We start from the raw sequence: 21,457 nt of genomic DNA on the forward strand, positions 1-21,457 counted from the left end.
GAGATGTTTAACTAATTTTTGACTGTGGCTCTATCTTTTTAGTCATCTCTTTTTGTATTTAATCTGCCATTGCTATTGCTTTTGAGCAGAAGAGTCTTCAAAGAATGAATTTACAAGACTGTTTTTATTGGAAGCCCTCCAATTTCCACTAAACTGACTTTTTCCCTCACATTTCCAAAATAGCTGCCTAAAATGAAGATTCAAGTGACCCTCTGTTATCTAAATTCATCAAAAGTCTGTATCTTTGGGGTTTAGTCTAAGAAATTGAGTCTCTTCTTACCAAAGCATTCTATATATGGGTCAGTGCTCTTTAGCAGCCAATATCCAGAATAAATCATTCCTTTCCATGGTTTTAGTTATTGTCTAAGGCTAGTTTCTGTAAAATTATATGTTTGATTTGACCTTGCCTACCGCTTATTTTTAATTTGTCTTATACATATTGTCCTTGAAATAGATATCTTCTCAATCTCTAGAAACCAACAGAGGGAAGTCATACATCCTTATTTTTCCTGTAAGATTCCCTTTGAGCCACTTAGGCAATATTTATAAGAATTTGAGTGTCTGTAGCATTTGAACCTAGTACATTGATTTTTAAAAATGGAAGTAATGGATTCTGCCTTAAAAAGTTTGCAAACTGAACACTTAAAAATTGTTAAAAGTATTTATTTAGCACCTACTATGAGCAAATAATTGCACTACTATTGTAATTTGGAATGCAGAGAAGCAGCAAACAGATGGTCTGGTTTTATGAAACATAGGCATTAAGATAAATTTATTTGACAGGTTGTTATTGTGTGTCAGCTATGCTATTGTGCTCAGAGATGTGGAAAAATCAAACATAGAGGATAATCCTCATTCTTTTGCAGGTTGCCTGGGGAGATAAAAACACTAATGGACATGATATAGGGAATATGGTGGTGAGTTCTATGAGACAGGAGTAAAGGAAGTGCTGTGGGTGTTGGTTGGGGAAGAGATGAGTTCCAATTGAGCATAGGAGAGACATGAATTGGGAAAGATTTCCCAGAGGAAATGCTGTTTGAACAGAACTCTGAGGGATAGTAGTATTTGGTATGAGGGCAGGAGTTTTCCGGATATGGGGAATAAATGCACAGAAGCAGCAAGCTGGGGAATATGTATAATCAAACAGATACTAGTGGTATTTTATTTTATACTTTGTTCCATTATCTCCCCACATTCAGTCAGTAAGTAAATCAAGGTAAAGTGCTCCCATCATTATGGACTTATTTGAAAATTGTTTAACTCCCCATTTTTTCCTCTAACACATTTTTACTTGCATCAGCTTTCAACAACTTCAACTAAACTTTGAAATATTCTCTTTGTAAGCTCACTCTTGCCCTTCCTTATACCTCTTTAATTGGCCCTATATAACACTTTTAAATGATATTTTCATGACCTTGTTTTTAGTTACATTGTCTACTTTCTAATCATGACTCTCTGTTGCTCTTCAAAATACACGCAGAATTCTGACAGTAAGAACAAAAATGTACTCTTAGGGTGATTTTATTTGGATTTAGTGATTTTTTATTTTTCAAGTTTTTATTAATGGGCTTAATTTTTTAAAAGAGTTTTAGATTTATGGAAAAATTGAACGAAGGGCACATTGAGTCCCATGGAGCACCTTCTTCACACATAGTTTCCCTATTCTTAATATTCTAAGTCATTACTATTTAATTTTTACAATTAATAACCCAATAATGATTTTTTTAATTAACTGAAACCCATAGTTTATTGAGATAGTTTTATAATGCCTTTTTTTCTGTTCCAGAATCCTATTTAGGATACCTCATTACATTTATCATGTCTCCTTAGGCTCCTCTTGGCTATGACAGTCTCTCAGACTTTTCTTGTTTTTCATGACCTTGACAGCTTTGAAGAGTACTAGTCAGCAATCTTGTACAATGCCCTTGTATTGGGATTTATCTGATGTTTTTCTCATGACTAGACTAGGCTTAAGGGGTTTGAGGAGGAAGATCATTGATATAAAGTCTCGTCTTCATAGCATCATAGCAAGGGATCAACACGATTTATGACTTGTATTGCCCTTGGTTACCTGGCAGAATTAAGTTTCCCACCATAAAGATACTCATTCCCTCCTGCTCCTTTTCCATACTGCACTCTTTGGAAAGAAGTTATAGTCTGCACTTAAGGTGTGGGAAATTGTGCTCTCATTTTTTCATTTTTTTATTCCTCAAAACAAACTTATGAGAAAACGAGGAAGGCAGAGTAAGAATTATTATGCTTCCTCTTTCCCATTTCACACATGAGGAAAACTCTGTAATTCAGGAATTTTATGTGGCTTAAGTGTGGTCACGACAGACAAATGGAAGAAACAGTATTAGATATTATGTATGCTCTACAGTGCTTTCTCCAAGACAGATTTTTCTGCCAGCCTCAATCATGGCTCTTTAGGCTTTCCTTAGTGTTGTCTCTGCATTCTGCCCGTTTCTTAGTTTTTATAGTTCTCATTCTATTATAGTTCACTTTTCCTTATTTTTTGACCATGCTCTTTATGTTTCCTTTGCTCTTACACTTCATTTTTGTAGGCACTTAATTTTTTATTACAACTAGTTTTCCAAAATTGAATGAGATCTCATTGACAAAGACAAGGAGACGCTGGGTGTTTGTAGTTCACGTGTGTATCCACATGCATTCTCAGTTTGTCCTGTTCCTTTCATGAATTTAAATATCTTAAGAGCATTCTAACTAATCAATACTCAAAACAGAAATTTCTGTTTCTATCTTCATCTTTAATGATGACAATATTTCTTAAAATGTTATACTTAGATGAGTTTTACATTTTCCTCCCAAACCAAGAAATTTCTTCTTTCAGACTAAGTGGTCCTTGAGAAATGGAGAAATATAGACAAGATATGGCTGGAATAGCTACAAAAGCCTCTTTCAGAAAATTTATAGTTTGTGATTATGGGTAATCTACTAACACACTGATTTTGTTCAACCCTACTCCAAAATAGTATTTTTTTTTTCTGGTTTGATGAGAGAGCTAAACAATATTTGAAGACAGGGGTATATTCTTATGCTTCATGTGGGATCCAGTTTCCTAAAGACTTCTGGGACTGCCAACGGGGTCAGAATTTGAGGCCCTGAGGAAAAAAAAAAGGAGACATTATTAAGAACATTTTGATGTTTTTGTGTAAAGAGCTGGCAACTATGATCTGTTATTGGCTTCCGTTGTACTTTTGTCTGAGTCAATTTGACTGAAAAGTTAGTTATTTAATTTTCACTTTTCAATTTCAAGACAAGAATGTAAGACTGATTTTTTTTAATCCTTGCCTTCACGACATAAATAATTGATTTTATCAGCAGAACTCAACAACAACAACAAAACAAACCTTTTTTTATTGAAATATTTAACAGTGAGGCCCTCATAATTGCCTTGGGAAAACACTGTTTTAGTGGGCGTTGTAGTGAGACAGTAGGGAAAGTAAAAATCTGAATGATCAGATCCCATTGTGTTTCTAAAACATAAAGTTATAGGTCCTGGGTTGGATTTTGTAAATCCTAATCAAAAGCAAAATATTAAGGAACCCCACTGGCATTTAATCATCCAATGGATCACAGTACATTGTTACAGTGGATCATATTTGATATTTAATAATAATGTGATAGCAAAAAAATAGTGCACATTGATAGACAGGATTGTTCAATTTAGTATATTCATAGCTGCCTGAAAATGCCCCACATACTTACAGTTATTGCATCAGACACTTGTGATTGCCATACTAAACTGTCTGTCCTCCCTTATATAAAGAAAGTACAATGTATCAGAAGTTTCCATAACTTTTTAACATTTAGTAAGCAAGATATCAGATTAGAATAAACAATGGTTCCATATACTATTCCCATTCTAGCTGTTTAGCCAGTTTGTTCTCTTACTATATGAAATATCAACTTCAGGCATGGTTGGATTTATAGAGAAATTCTACTACATATATGTATATATTTGTGTGCATATATATGTGTATCCACATACATACGTATACACTGCTTTTTTGTTATAAAAGTAATACATGCTTGTTATAAAAAGAAAAGCAGTACAGATAGGGATAAAACAGAATATGTTATTCAATCACCCCAGGATAACTACCGTTAACATACTGGTAGTTTTCTATGCATATATATATCACTTTATCTACATATATCTATCCTTTATTAAATAAAAATACCATTCATTTAGTTTGAAATATTTTTCACTTATATAGCATGTATTTTCATGTAAATACAGATCTACATCATTGTCTTTAAGCAGATATTATTTGATGAACTTCTCATTCAGTTTTTGGATCATGGGGTTAGTCTTTGAGCCTTGGGCCTAGCATAAGGATCAGGAAAGGGGAACTAGGTGAAGAAGCCAAGAGGCAGACACCATACAATGTAGGTGACGAGGTAAAAAAGAAACCCAGCCCAGAACATCTTGCTGCTGTGGAAGGGGCATATGTAAGCACCTCTTCCTCCACCTCACCGTTCCTCACAACCCTTCATACACAGCACAATCATAAGAAGCCATCCAAGCACTGTCATAAGAAATATTTGATGGAGCAATTAGTTCTTTCCAGATACATATATAGAGAGGATACTGCCTTCCTTGTAGTCATGGTGATTGGACTGAGTGGGAAAGGAGATTTGATTTGGGTAGTGACAAACTTGAGGAAATTTGACAAAGGCTCTCATTAATGGATAGTGGCGGAGGAGAGGAGGTTCCTGACACCTTAACTGTGAGGCTGATGACACCTAACTTTGTTCCAAGAGTCACTTCCCTGGTCCCCTTTCTGGACTGCTGAAAGGTGAGAAATCTGGGATGTCAAGCTTTTTCTATAACTTTTTTGAACCTTTGGGAGAAGGTTATATCAAAAGGAAACTACCCACCTCTGTCCTCCTCTCCTTCTTAGCTGTAAGTTGTAGTTTTTGTATAAGGCAATTATTAAATCATTTTTATCTGTGTTGTTGAAAATGTTAATATATATATTACAAGAAAGAATATTACATGCCTAATACATTATACCTACTTCTCTTACAGAAATAGATGACAAGAGGGTGCCCAACACACAAGGGGAAGTAAGTTTTTAAAAATATTTTGTATAAATGTGTTCAAATCAATTAAAAATGCAAAAATTTGCTTGATTTGATGTGATATAAATAATATGATACAACTGTAATAAAACTTTAGGTTGCTCCTTCTGACTGAATAAACAGTAATATAGTGTCATTAAAATCTCTGCCTCTCGGTTACCTTTATTCTCTACCTATGTAATGCTAACCCCTGAAAATACTTTTAAAATAAAACATCACTTTTAATGGCAAAATATGGTATTGACAACTTCAATTTATTGAGTGTTTATATATGCATACCACAGGCTAAGCCAAGTAATGCTGGAACCCCAGAGCAAGGAGATGGGGTTGGAGGGATGACACCTCTTACAGGGTCTTCTGGTATGTGGAGCCAAAAGTCTGAGGCCAGAGTCTAGGGGGACTGAAGTCCCCAAAGCCTGAGTAAACAGATCCAATGGGTTCACCTAGAAATGTACTCAGATTTAAATTCAGCAGGCTGTCTGAACACTGTCACTCTCTATTCCCTCCACATACATGTGTAGGAGTTTATATAGAAAATAGAAACCAGGAGAGGCTAGGAGAGCATATAATATAGAATATATGAAACACAAAGCGAATAAACTAGTTCCCAGAAATGAAATAAATATTGAATAGGATGCTGTGCAGGGTTACCTAATCAATTCCCTTGATCGCAGGTGTAGGCATACAGCAATACTTAAAGAGAAAAATGTAGAATGGACAAAATATCAAATAGTATATCACAAGACTTTTCTGAAAATTTTGTGAGATAGTAAAAGTGGAAAAGCTTTCAAAACTAAACTCTTACATAAATATAAATTAGTTTTTATTAGTAAGTTTACACTGTGTTACTAAACAACAACAATAAAAAAATTTCTGTGGATTTAATTTTCTATTTGATCTTTAAATATGTGTATGGAAGTAAACATTAAAAATCCCTAAACTGATTCCTTCTCAAAACCAGCCAGATGTGACTGAAACAGTAGAAGTGCCCCAGAAATGTCAGTCATCCACATATTTAACATTAATGTAGAGTCACCCTGTCTACACCTGTGCATAGTATGTAGGTATCACAAAACTCTATTCTGGAGAAATTTGCTTATACTATTTGCTCATCTGATATGGATTTGGTAACTGTTTTGTTGAAAGGTTTAGTTTTTAATTGATTGTTTTTGCATCAGATAAATAACATCTCGATGATACCTTTGAGGGCAGTTAATCTTTAGCAAGCACAAGGAAAGAGGCCTCAAGCTCTATCTACAACTTTGTAAAACAGTTTCTAGTTTAAACTTTGTACATTATGTTCTTGCTAATGTGCATAGCAAGCCTGGAACAATCTTCAAAAAGTATGTTGTAACTATTTACACTTGAGCTTTTCAAAGCAAAAATAATTGCCCCAGATGCAAAAACTCATTGATTAAGACCCGTACACTTGCAACATTAAAACATAAATCAACGTGCTATTAAAACGGAGTCTTTGGCATTTTCCGATTGGGGGTTAGACCATGTAATTTATTAAATGAATAATATGTATATCCATTATATAGAGCTCTGTATCCTTATCTGTATTTTGACCCTGAAATAAGTTCTTATTTTTGTCATTTTGAAATGCAAAATCTCTTCAATAACTTTATCCTGATCCAATAATGCTTAGGTAAGAGTGTCACATAACAGTTTTATTAGGAAAGGACTTATCTTTTAAACATATGAAGAATGTTACCTCAACATTATAATTCCAAGTAAATGGAGGTAATAGTTGAACACGTCAATTCAAGAGGGTTAAAGATTGCTATTACTTTCCAAGGATCTTCATTGTCCCTCTTGAATCACTCAGTAACCCCACGAACAGATACTATTATTCCCTGGACATAGCTTTTGGAATATACTTTGTCATGGAACTCAGACTGTTTTTCTCTCAAATGAAAAGGATTGGTGTCTCTTTTTCTCTTTCTTTTTAAAATAAATTAATGTTATTAGGTGGGAAAGTAAAATGATTTCAAGGCTGCCATGAATGAAGAATTTTATGATTAAGTAGACCCTACAACTCCATGTATCTTTTAAGTCTGTGATATCACTAACATGTATATAATTTCTCATTAATTAGATTCTATTTCATGACAGGGAGAAATCAGAAAGCTTTTCATAACATGGCACAGTATTTATTTCCCTCACAGGTCTGATGGCATCGTACTTTGTATCCAAATCTAAGGCTTTTACTTTTTTCTCTTTCTCCACAGTTACAGAATGCATCCCCTAAGCAAAGGAAGCAGAGTGTGTACACGCCACCCACCATAAAAGGTACTGTTCAGGTACTGTTTCGGGTTGTCATGAGTGCTGAATCATGGCTGGTCGGCCGTCTGTTCTCTAGGACCACACATCTGATGATAAGCTAGATCTAGTCTCAGCTCTGCAACTTAACAGTGTTATGTTCAGTAAGATATCTTATCTACTTAAAACTTAGTTTCATCAAGAGTAAAATATGGGGTTGAAAAAGAAATAATTAGGGATCTCAGAATTTCATTCTAGAAATTCAGTTTCCAAAATAATGACAAAAATTTTTTTTTACCCTTATTCACATACTTCCTTAAAGAGATTTTTCCAGAAGCCCTAATTACTCTTGCCAGTGTTGGCAGATGATTACTGTTTTTCTCTTGGCTAAAGCAAAGCAGAATAACTTCAATTTCAGGGAGACTGAGGATGAAGTGTTGCCTCATTGTCTTGTGTCAGGAGCAGCTCTAAGAAACTCAATCAAACCAGCTATTCACTGTACATGTAACTACTGTTGAAACAACAACTAAGAATCTAGTTCAGATTCTGAAATTTTCCCCAGAATTGGAACTGCTAGAAGAAGACCTATCAGTATCTTGACCAACATCAGTTCCAGGGAAAGCATCTCTTATTTCTCACACTGAAATGTTCTTGATTTGAGGTAGAGTCTGCCCAGTCTACTCTCTCATGTTTTTTCTAGTCTGGTGCTTGGACTGTGGGCCCACTGGTTGATCATACTCAATTTGTCCAGCTCAGTTTCAACTGCATGAGAGGCCAGCTGAGCAGCTTCCTCTGGAGTTTGGAGAGAGGGCTAAATTGGGAGTGAAATTTCCCACTCTGTATTTGCTCTAGATTTGGGGCCTATTCAGGGAGGCGGGATATAAATGGACACATTAATAGCTACTTTCAGTAGACTTCCTTCCTCATGCAGCTATAAAACACCATGTTTGCTTGTTCATAAGACTGCAGAACATAATATAATCATCAGCATTGTAGTTTATTCCAGAGTAATTATTGAGACTACTAGGCATCTCTCTCTGAAGATAAGTTTAATCATTTTAAAGATATTTTCCCCGTTGTAAGTGATTTTGTACTTTCAAGACACATCCGTTTTGGCATGAATGGGCAACAAGGAAAAATATATGTTCACTCATTTAATGATTTCCTCTGCTCTATTTTAGGTTCACTTAAACTAAATAAAGTAATACTGTTCTCATGTCCTCAGAGAATAATGCTATTATTTTTAAAGGAAAATCTTAAACTGAAAGTCTCAAGGGCCCATGATGTTCATTATATTTAGTTCTCAAATATCAAAAGAATGTGGGATCCTAACATTTAGAGAAGTTAGTCCTGTTACACATTTTTGCATAAAGCCTTATACTGTCAAGTCTCCCCGAGATACTCATTTAATGATAATCATTTGTGGTCATAAGTTAATGGCTTGAGAAAGCACAGTAATTGTTTCAAGAGGATATCAGGGTATTACTACAAGTCACATAGGTTCTCATTTATAAACAGAAATGATTTGGAAGTCCCCTGCTTTTGATAAAAGAAAAGAGAAAGCTAAATGCAAATATTTTATTTGGTTTACCTGTCCCTAAGAGCTAGAAATAAATATTTTAAGACAAAATGAAGCAATGGTAACATACGGCATCTTGTGAGCACATTAAGAGGCTTCAATTATAAAAAAGATGAAAGAACAAAGGAAATGTTATTAAGATCTTAAATATAATGATACAATTGCTCTGAAATGTATAATTCTTCAAATCGCAGTTGAATGGAACATGCAGTTATTGAGTGTAAAAACATTTGCTGAGGGCACCATGGTACATGCTTATAGTCTCAGCTACTTGGGAGGCTGAGGTAGGAGGATGGCTTGAGCCCAGGAGTTGGAGGCTATAGGGCATTATGATTATGCCTGTGAATAGATACTTCATGCCAGCCTGGGCAATATAGTGGGACCCAGTCTCTAAAAAAAATTCTAAAAAGAAAAAAAGAATTTGTACTCACAGATCCTTGTTCTACATCTTGTCATTTGTGAATTTTTAAATGACAGATATCTAAATATTTCAAGATATCTATTAGGTCTTTGTCTCATGCTAAATTTTCTTTTTTCCAGGTTGAAATATCTTGATGTCAGTTATACCTGTTATTTAGTTATTTTGCCTTCATTCTTGATCTTATAATAAGCTCCACTTTGCCTGTATCATTCTAGAAGTCCATCATTCAAAATGAACCTAATGGTTAAGATGTGTTCTGATCAGAAACTTGTGGAGACTTCAATTATGCCTGAAACCTCCTTCAACCCAGATACTTTAATTCTATTAATGCAACCCAAAATCTTATCAGCTTTTTGTGGCAGCATTACACATTGTTGGCAAATAGTGAGCTAACTATAAAATCAAAATGTCCAAGTATTTTACAGGTACAGCTTTCCATATTATTCACCATGTATTCCCCATACTGATGTCTTAAATTTGTTTATATCAGAAACTAATACAGTACTGTCATCTCAATTGAATTGCCTATGTTGGAGACAGATTGTTACATCGGCATGTTATATTTTGTATCCTGACTCTATTATTCATTCTATTTTCAGCTATCTCAATTGTGTGTCATCATAGATAAGATAAACCTATTTTGTTATTTTTATCTGATCCATAACAAATGTATGAAACAAAACACAGCTAAAAGAGAGCCCTGCAGCAGCCCATATATCCCCTTCTAATTCACATTGATCCCCTTGTCACCATCATTTAACCATTTATCAAATAGACTTATTATATCAGGGTTCCATCCCTTCATCAGAGGTTATCATCAGCACTCCTATTAGATAAATTGTTGTATTTCAGATATCTTGTGCTAACCATGAGTCATAAATTTATGATATATAGTGCATAAAAATGACAGAAGTTGAAGTTTGCATAGAAAACAGACTTTTTCATTATCTTGTGTAATATTGTGTTTCATGATTATACACAGAAAGTTCAGATTATCAGAAAAATGACAGCTGATGACTAATACCCATGTACATTTCTCTGGTGTTTATATGGTGGTCAGCCCTGTAATTTACAGAACAGCCAATTAAATTATTGTTGGACTGCTTGAATCATGTTTTCAGAAAAGTGGATTTGAATGTTAGGACAGGAAATGGCTGACTCATTTCTATCCCAATTTTGTGTGTGTGTCTGTGTGTGTGTGTGTTTGTGTTTTACTGGAATGCAAATGCCTTCTACTGAAGAAAGCAAAGTAAGTGCTATTGATTTAAACGGAAATTTGAACATTAAACAAAGCAGCTGACTTAAAAATGACTTTGTAGAGCAGGGCCTATTAGTATTGCATTACCATTCTTAATGCATAGCCAGTCAGATTTTTCATTTACTTCTGTAAAATATCTTTTTCCTCCCATTCTTCATAATTTCTTGTAAAGACTTCAGTATCTAGATATTTTTCTTCTAAGTCAAACAGACTTCTGATATGTCAAAAATACCTTTGAATGCTTACAGCATTTTAACACTGAAGCTTTTTTTTTTTCTCCAAGGATGGCTATGATCTTGATTTTTTTTTCAACCTCTCCTCATAATAAAGAAATAAATACAAATACAGAATAAATCAGAGAGCAAATCAACCTGGACCAATAAGAAGGCTAACATGGATTTTGGAGGGTGGAAGATGAAAGTGGCAATAATGGCAAGAATAAGACATACTTCAGATCACCAACTGAAACATGATCTTCCATTCAGGGAAAACTGCTGATCATGGTGATTTCCTGGAACTCAATATGAAAGGACATGGACTTTGGCGGACAAGCCATCACGGTTCCAACCTCAATGCCACCACTTATTAGCTGTGCAACCTTCAGAAAATCAATGGGTTGTTCACCCCAGAAAACAACAACAAAGAAAAATATATTCAAATATGCTGGATGTATTTGGGAAGTAGAAATGAAGATTATGACCCAAGACGCACAGTTAAGCCAAGCCACATATGCATCTGCAGTGGGAAGGGTAAAGGGAAGTTTTATTGGCACAGGGGGAAGTTCATGTAAGCTACTTGGAAACAGAGTTTATTAGTTTCGGACACTCAGAGCCAGATTTGGCATCAGTTAATTGCCAATATAATTGAATGGCAATTTAATTACATTGCTGGACATACCTGTCCAGTAATGGCTGCAGATGCCATTACTGAACCGGTATTCTTTTGAGAACATCTTATCTGAATTGCAGTAGTCCTAAAGAAAGAATTTCTTGGGAGGTTATTTTAGCAAGTCCTTGAGACAGTCTTTATCTCAGCCATATAAGCATGAACTCCTCCTTTTGGCTTTTTGCTTTAGTGTGTTTGGGCCTGACAAAAAAGTGATTTCATCCTAGTATCTGCAACTTTCACAGGATTAGCCTGTCTCACTTCTCTCATGGGGAAAATGAAAGTGTTGTTTACCACATATGATTGCTGTAGGGACTGAATGAAACAAAATGTGTAAAGAAAATGCTTATATCAGGCACACAATATGTGGAACTATTTTGAATAATTATTTGAACCCTGAATTGAGAGTAGCGAATACTCCTTCTCCGTTTCTGCTTCACCCTGCAGCATGAAGGAATGATTTTGAGAGAGACAGAGGAGAGGTGAAAGGACTTCCAGGAGAATAAAATAGCTTTGTTTTCATCCCAGTGAGACTTGAAAAGTCAGGTTTAAGATGCCTAGATGTAAAATCCATGTGGATTACCACGCTTGCAACATTCACTCCACTTTTATTTAGCACTAAGCCTCAGGTAGGTGTGTGAAGTTTATCTTCAACATTTTGCTTGCTTTTAAACAAATGTGGCTTTTCCCTCATTTCACCTAGCTCCGGTCCTCAGACATCATGTCCTTTATTTTCCGACTATTATAACATTCCTGTAAGAGATACTGATATTTCAATTAATAAGCCTTGCAGTTCAAAAAAGCTGAAAAACAAAATGATAGCTGATGTTGAATTTTGGGGTGCTATAGCAGATTATGCAATAAGTATTTCTTGCCAGAGGGATGAGAAGGAAATCATCACACCATATAAATGCAGCCTACGCTTAGGCAACATAGGTAAATTAACCATGACTGTATTGGAATGTGACCAGTTCACTCTTCCTGATTTCAAATCTCCTTATAATTATGACTCAAAAAAACTCAAAAGGAATAGACCAGCTGTAATATCCTGTTCTCATTACCCGTCACACATTGAAAATTGAAGGCAGGAAGAGAAGGCGGCAAGATCTCTTAGCCTCTCATCAGGCCATCTCCACCACACTACATTCCTTTTATAAACACTCCTGTCCCTCTGTGGGTGTTCTTCAGGTATTCATCACATTTGCCTTTCTAAATCTTGGCTTTTTTGTTTGTGCTGGCTCAGTTTGTTTACTGTGTAGGGTGGGGCTTATTTATGCAGCTCAAGAAACATTTTGACAGATTTCTAGATAACAAGGAACATTCTAAATATATACAAGTCTCGCTGTCTTTTTTTTTTTTAAACCCAAGTATGCTCCTATTTCCAGACCCACTTCCTCTGGTTCTCTTTAATTTCTTCCACTGAGTTTTATGCTCATCTTTCCTCACATCTTTGGATGTGGAGGGTGGAGTCAGGTTGGAGAAGCAATTTGAGAATGTACCTTTCTTGCAAGTCAGTCACTAAGGTATCTTTTTTTTTTTGGAGGTCAACATTGAGAGAGAATGAAGGAAGAGGAAAATACCAGCAAGTATGGGTGAACTTCATCTTTTATGACATTGTCATGGATTATTAGGTTAAAAGGTCTAAAAGACCTTGAGATAAATCAAATTGAATTGCAAATTTAAAATAGAGTCCAGTAACTTAATTAATCTCATGGGATGCCACTTAAACATTGGAAAAGAAGAGCACCATTTGTCAATATGGTTCCATTCATTTGTCTATATATATATTAACCTATTTTAAAATTAATTAATCTTTTAAATTTATATTTCTCTGTATAAATAACATAACAGCTTTTAAAATTGCTTTCTATTTGAGAAGCAGGGAAAAAGATAAAGTTTTGCATTGGGTTTGAATAACTGAATCAAGAATCAGTTTCTTTAAATATTTCCCAAATAAGCAAATAGCAACATTCAATTGTGTAAGTACTAATAACACACTGCCACAATCACATATGAGCCTTTGCCATGTGTGGAATGCTGCATTAAAGTGGGGTGGATGCAGAGGTGAAAAGCAGAGCCCTGGCCCTGTGGGAGACCAGTCTGGAGGAAGCAACATACAAGTGGATAGAGCATAGCATGGTAAGTCCTTTAATAGGGATTTAGACAAAGACATCTGGAGATGGGATGAGACTCGCCATAGGCTTACTGGACAGGAGGGTAAGGCCACTTTCAGATCACAGAAGGGACAGTCATATTTACACATAAGTCTGGAGAATAAAATGGACTAGGTCATGGAAAAGTGGCATACATGGCTCATACCATGATCATTCCTCCTGCTCATGCACACTTGTGAAGCATTTAAGATGATGCTGTAATGTGGACAGTTAAATTCTGCATGGACCATCACAAAGAACTTTGCTGCCATGCAAAGACTAAATAGGTCTCATTAATGGGACTATGTAGATAATATCACTTTCCAAAGCATCTGAAGTCCTTGTTCATTTGATTCCAATTTAAAATTTCTGCTTCACATCTTTGTCTTTCTTCTTAATAATATTACCTTTAAAACAGAATAAATCCCAACCAAAATTACATGTTTTAAAGTTAGATTTTATATTTTAGAACAGGTTTGGATTTGTAGAAAAATTCTGAAGATAGTACAGGGAGTTTTCATATACCCCATATCCAGTTTTCCCTATTATTTATGTCTCATGTTAGTATGGCACAGTTATAATTGGTAAATCAATAGTTGTATAAAACAGTTCTTGCATTGCTATAAAGAAATACCTGAGACTGGGTAATTTATAAAGAAAAGAGGTTTAATTGGCTTATAGTTCCACAGGCTGTACAGGAAGCATGATGCTAGCACCTGCTCGGCTTCTGGGGAGGCCTCAGAAAACTTGCAGTCATGGCAGAAGGTGAAGGGGGAGCCAGCACTTTCCATGGCTGGAGTAGGAGGAAGAGAGGGAGGAGGAGGTGCTACACACTGTTAAACAACCAGATCTCACAATAACTCCCTCACACACTATCAAGAGAACAGCACTGAGGGGGTGGTGCTAACCCATTCATGAAGGATCCACCCCTATGATCCAATCACCTCCCACCAAGCCCCACCTCCAACACTGGGGATTACAATTGTACATGAGATTTGGATGGGGACACAGATCCACACCTTATCAATATGTATACGTTGTTGTTAACTAAAGCCCATATTTTCTTGGTATCTATTTAGTTTTTTTCCTAATGTCTTCTCTTCTATTCTAGGAATCTATCCAGCATACCACATTATGTGTGGTTTCATGTCTCCTTAGGCTCCTCTGGGATGTGACAATTTCTCAGACGTCCCTTGTTTGTGACGACCTTAAACGTTTTGAGGAATACTGGTTAGGTATTTTCTAGAATATCCCTGTACCGGGATTTGACTGATGTTTTTCTCATGATTATATTGAGGTAGTGGGTTTTTGGAAGAAAGACAGCAGAGATAAAGTAACATTTCATCCCATGATATGAGGGGCACATACTACCAATATGGTTTATCGCTGTTAATTTTGACCTTGATCACCTGGCTGAGGTAGTAGTTTTGGAGATTCTTCACTGTAAAGTTATCCTTTTTTCACTCCGTTTCCATACTGTACTCTTTGGAAGGAAGTCACTGTGTGTAGTACCCATTTAAAGAGTGGGAAGCTGCACTCTACTTCCTTGAAGGAAATGTCCTGTACACACATAAATCATTTGAAATTCTTCTGCACAGATTTGTTTCTCCTCCTCCATTGATTTATCTGTTCATTTATTTTCATCATTATGGACACATGGATATTCATTTTATACTTTGGATTATAACTCAATACTATATTACTTATTTTGTTGCTCAAATAGTTCCTGTTTTGGCCTTTGGGAACTTTTTCCATTGACTCCTGTGTCCCATTGACATATTCCATTAATGTCAGGGTGTTGGTTTGTTTTAGAATATCTTTACTTTCTGGGACTACAAGATTCTCTAGGCTCATTTTATGTATTTCTTTTCCCAGTCCTAGAATCAGCCTTTTCTCCAAGGAGCTCTCAAATATAATTTGAATTCCTATTTGAGTCAGTATTCTACAAAATATATGTGTGAATAAGCATGTGGTTGCTAAAAATGGAGAAATCTATCTCCTTGCAAAAATGTGTGTACACCACGTCCATTAATGTAGGCGCTATCAGTATGCTAAGGTGTACACACTCCACTCATACTAATGCTAATGGGAATCTCAGGAAGTAAAAACAATTCCTCATTACTAGAATAGGCAGATGCCATTTTTATGGACTTGCTCTCCTTTGTTTTATGCCCAATGGAGTGTTCCCTGATGTTTTCTGAGACGAGATTTGTATTATCCCTTTATAAATGTGGAATTAATAATAGACTGACAGCCTTCTTGACGCTTAGCTGTTTGCTTTACTTAAATCAAAGATTTAAAAAAAGATGTTTATAATACCTTACAGTTGTGTAGTGTAGTGCTTCAACATATACAATGTGCTTTTGTATAATTATTTGGCTTTTATAGAAAACTATGAAAGGTAACTAAAATAGTTTATTTTGGAGGAAAGTGTGGATTATAGAGGAGCAGCGTTCCCATGTTAAGTGTCCTTCCCCTTTACAAAACTAAGTCATGACCTGAGCCTTTTTTTAGGGTGTCCTATGAAGTTTTGTTAGAATAGCAATGGGCCTCATTTTTTCCATTTGCCCATCTATCCTGTTTGCCCTAACTAAAATACAGAGACCATGCAACCTTATAACTTGATGGAAAATTTTTACAAGATCTTTTTATACCAATGTTTTTACAAAATGCTTGGTATCTTTGTTTTTAATAATTTTAAACTCGTGTTATTGATCCTTATGTAATAACAGTTTTGTACTCAAACCAAGCTTGCCTCTAATCTTGTCTCTCTCCAGCTTCTCTCCCTCTCCCAGACAGCTGACCACACAAATCTGACTGTTTTGTTTTAGATTCCTTCAAGTGTTCACTAATTCCCTTAGAGTAAGTCCCTGGAAATGATGTACAGGTCTCTTTATGACCTTGCCTCTTCACTCCTGTCCTGCCTTGCCTCTGGCCACAGCCTTCTTTTTTCCATGCTGCAGCAATGCTGAGCTGCATTCAGTTCTTTGAAAATAATACGTGGTTTCTGGCCTCTATGCTTTTGTTCTGCAGTGTTATTTACATAGAGGCGTTTCTTCGTCCGCCTTCCTGCCAGTTCTAAATCCTTTTAGCTGTGCTTCTTTGAGACTGAGAATGCATTTTATATACCTATATATGTGATACCTGTAATTCCTTCTAGCTAGACTGCGGAGCCCTTGAGGGCAGGGCCCATGTCCTATTTGTCTTCCAGGAGCATTCTGATCTGTCTTCCATTTGAATTTTAGAAGACTCCTAGTCAATGGTGAATAATCTTTCTGATTTAAAAATAAGCATCATTAGCTTAATTTTAGCCACATTGAACAAAATTATAAATTCATTCACTGACTCACACCTTCATTCTAGACTCTAATAAAATGCTTACTCTCTATCTTCCAGGTCATTTATTAGGCTCTTTTAGTTCAAGATAAGCTAATACAGTCCCTGTTTATATGAAAAATGTTGTCAAATGAAAAAGAAAGTTATTTAAAAAATTGTAACTTGTAAGTTCCCTGAGATTGATATGGACAATGACATTAGAACACAGAGAAGGAAATAGCTGGCACTTCCTGTCACAGCTAGGGAAGACTGTACAGAAGAAATGAATGGCATCTGTAAGTTGAGGGATGAGTGAGATTTTGTTAGAGAAATATCAGGGGTGGATTCCAGAAAGAGGGTTTGGCAGACCTGAAGGCACAGAATGTGAATGGGCACATGAACTTTGAACACTGTGGGGTGGGGGCAGAAACTGTGGAGGAGAAAACACTGAACAGATGCAGGGGACTTGTCAAAGGTCTCCTGTGTCCTGTGCAAAAAAGTTGGGATTGTATCCCGAGACAATAGAGCACTTTTGGATAATTTTGAAGATTGCTTGACACGTTGCCATATTTCTTGTGAGTGCTTTGAAGATTTGCGACCAGGGCAAAAGGACAAAGTAGTTAAAAATTCTTCTTTTTTTTTTTTTTTTTTTTTTTTGAGACGGAGTCTCACTCTGTCGCCCAGGCTGGAGTGCAGTGGCGCGATCTCGGCTCACTGCAAGCTCTGCCTCCCGGGTTCACGCCATTCTTCTGCCTCAGCCTCCCAAGTAGCTGGGACTACAGGCGCCCGCCATCACGCCCGGCTAATTTTTTGTACTTTTAGTAGAGATGGGGTTTCACCATATTAGCCAGGATGGTCTCCATCTCCTGACCTCATGATCCGCCCGCCTCGGCCTCCCAAAGTGCTAGGGTTACAGGCGTGAGACACTGCGCCCAGCCAAAAATTCTTCTATGATAAGTTGTATTTGCCTCAGTTTATCTGCTTGTTCCCAGTGCTCTTATTTCTACAAGAATGGACAACTGTTAGCACCAATCTTTCTTTTTCTTTCATGCATTTAGACTTTCTAAGTAGTAGCTATGACTTTGACATGCCAAAATACTCATCATATTATCTTCCAGAGTAGATCAATTGAAATCCTTGTAAAATGTGTTAAAATATAAAAATGTCAAGATAAATTGAGAAATTGGTTCTTAGTGGGGCAAACTTAAGATAAGACTACATTCTTCACAAACTTGTCCTGGTCTATAACATTTTCCCTCCTAAAACTTTATATTCTTGCCTGAACTTGAAAAAGGAGCCTGATCTGCAAGATAATTTTAAGAACAGTTTTATTAATTCCTTTCTCAATAGGCTGTCATGACAAAATACCCAACACCTCAGTTGTGGCAGAACTAGATGCACTCTTTCTGTTGAGTGTTTTCTGTGGGACAGTAAAGATACCAGCAATGCTGTCAAACAGTATACAAATATTTATTAAACTTGTACTCTGTGCAACATTCTGAGATCTGTGTTACTTTAAACAAATTAACTACCAAATTCTAAACACCCTAAGTCAGATTTTGAGGAAGGTTTACTGTTTTGGATTTTTCATTAAGAGAAAAAATACCAAGCAGGATAAGAATGTTCAAAGGTTAGAATTTCAGGAAATTGCTATGTGCACAATATAAAAATTATGTGATAAGCATTGAATTTATGATCTGTATTCTACATTGCATCCTTTCTGGTATAATTACCAATGGGAGCTATGTTGTACTTTCATTATCCTTGGTAGGTATACTGAAGCTATCATTTTATTCTTTTTTATGTATAAATTTGTCACATTTTATTTTCAAAACCAAACTTAAAATTATTTTAATTGACTTCCAACAGGCGATCTTAGGAAAAGATTCTCCCATGCTTTCATCCATGTAATACCCACAAGGCAACTCAGTTCCAAATACAGCTAAAGCTAGAATTGTTATAGAGCCTCTGAGAGCTTGAAATGGCTATCATTTGCCTTCTGACTCTGAGGCCATCAGCAACCTACTACTAAATATTTAATTCTTAAAAGCCAGTTGGTCCTCTTAGACCATGGCAGTCTAAGAACAAATGAAAAGGAAGTAGGAAGTAGAAGTAAGGCACATGATGGCTGCAGGAGATATGAGAGCAGGCTGCCTGATGAGCAGAGGCAGAAACACATAAAATTTACACACCATCACTACGTAGGACAAAGATGATCAAAACAATGATTCAGTCACTAAGAAAATAATTACACTATTTCTATTGTAATGCATATTTTAAAAGGCAGGAAAGTGGTTTGAATCCCACTTTTCAAAAGCATTTTTAAATTCTTGTTGACAATTAACTCTATGCACTACTCTATGTCCATTTCAGGTTAAACTATGAAGTCTGAGCATCTCACTTCAAATTTTGGAGTTTCCTTTTGGGTTTCAATTGATAATCTTGAGATGATAAGCTTTGCCTCAACTTACAGTACTTCTGTGAAAAAATATATTTTATGTATCAAAAATTGTCACTGGATGATAATGCTCACATTATGTAAAAATAGGTCTCAAAACATATTTTTGTGTGGCAAAAATAAAAAAATTAAAGTAGTTTAAATGCTTTTTTTGTATATGCTTATAATGTATTATTTTATCTTTAAGTTTTACATTTAGTCCCACAGCTTATTATGTTGATTTTTGCCTTGAAAAAGTTTACTCTGTGATTGTAGGAATTAGTCTGGATCTTTTAGAACAGTTCTTGATATCTCTAAAGTTATCTATAAATCAAGGATTTTGAATTTTTTTTTTTTTTTTTTTTTTTTTTTTTTTTTGAGACGGAGTCTCGCTTTGTCTCCTGGCTCACTGCAAGCTCTGCCTCCCAGGTTCATGCCATTCTCCTGCCTCAGCCTCCTGAGTAGCTGGGACTACAGGTGCCCGCTACCACGCCCGACTAATTTTTTTTTTGTATGAACTTCTATAATAGAAAAAAGGGACCGAAAGAGAAATCCTCTCCTACTGTCTGTTCATCTTTTTAAAAAATGCAAGCAAGAAGTACTTGTTCCTGCCTTTGATGTTATTGAAGAAATAATATATGTAAAAATCAGGAGAATGGAGGGAAAGAGCATTGGATCTGTGATTTCATACACTGCACTCATTTATGCTTTAAGTCCTGATGGTTAATGAAGTCAATCAGAACCCCCCCCAAACCTCCTAACTCTACCATTATTCCTTGATGTAATTCCCTCTTTGTGCAATAAGTTAATTAGTACTTTTACAATAATTTTCTTCAAAATACTTTTCTATTAATCTTTCTCAATTATGTATGGCTGTAGTATCTTGCTTATGCTATTTTCTTCAACATTTTAATTTTTCTACTATTAACAAACTTAATTGGATTTTAAATAACACATCTGTAAATCCTACCACGAAGAAATATGGAAGAGTGTTGTTTGCCAAAGATTCTTAGCCTATCTGATGTTGATCCCTGTATACTCCTTTGTACCAGTCTTACTCATCCTAAACTTTGTAAAAATAATAATGGAATTAGTTTTTCTTTGGGCCTTTCTTAGAAGATGGTAGGCAGTGTCATTTGATTTTTATTAATTAATTTTTTACAGTTACTTGGGCATACAAATGTGTCCTAGACATAATGAAAACTTCTAGTCTACCTTCAAATTTTTAGAGAAGTACTACGTGAATACTCATTTGTGTAAATGAAAACGAAAACTTTCTTTTATGACCTCAAAGAACCTCAAAGAATGGCAAAATAGGTTTCAAGTTTCAGATATTTAAACATTGCTACATTAAACTGTTTGTTTTAAAGTAACATAAAATGTCATAAACTTACTTTTTTTGGATTAAGATACATTTTGTGAGAGCTGAACCATGATAAAAAGGAGAAACACCTGATCGTCTTAATTTTTATGTGAATCGACTTTAATTAACATATAAATGTTTTGAAAAATATCACAGGGCCTCACTGGCAATGTCAAAGCTTTATTTCATTTTATTAAGATTAATTAATTGTTGAATCACCACATGTCCCATGTTTTACTTATAAGGCCAAACCAAAGAATTCTTTGCATCTATATCAGCATCCTTAGCTTTTCAGACAGGCATTTTAATGTCTTCTGATCTCTGAGATAAATATATTTTTTCACGTAATTATGTAATTACTCAATAGACCAGAGCAGATCCCATGGAGCCACTGCAGTGTGTGCTGTATAAATAATGTTCCGTTCTACCCCTGATAATTGGCCAGTAGAGCCTCCTAGGAGAGTTTTTATCCCTTGAATAAACACTACATAGGCAAGGAGGGTTGACTCAGTATTTTCTTCATTGGCAATGAAACAGAAGCGCTTCACACTCAGTGCTTATTAGATCATTTTAAAAAGAACACAGTGCTTATGACCCTACAGCTCCCTCTGCTGGTTCACAAAGTTTAAAAAGTACAAGTAGAAAATAATGTTTAAGAAGTGGAACCCTTGC

The 21,457-nt window shown here is 35.6% G+C and overlaps 1 protein-coding gene across 2 annotated transcripts in view; it reads left to right on the forward strand.

The window, feature by feature from the left end:
• Positions 1–21,457, forward strand: part of PPP1R1C (protein phosphatase 1 regulatory inhibitor subunit 1C) — a 145,135-nt gene that overhangs the window by 78,558 nt on the left and 45,120 nt on the right. For both annotated transcript variants that reach the window (XM_063595230.1, XM_003823533.4), the window contains exons 3-4: positions 5,057–5,094; positions 7,344–7,404. In XM_063595230.1, coding sequence (XP_063451300.1) covers positions 5,057–5,094; positions 7,344–7,404 — 99 coding nt within the window. The remainder of the gene's footprint in view (positions 1–5,056; positions 5,095–7,343; positions 7,405–21,457) is intronic.

The sequence above is a fragment of the Pan paniscus genome, chromosome 13, assembly GCF_029289425.2.
Source record: "Pan paniscus chromosome 13, NHGRI_mPanPan1-v2.0_pri, whole genome shotgun sequence".
NCBI lineage: Eukaryota > Metazoa > Chordata > Mammalia > Primates > Hominidae > Pan > Pan paniscus.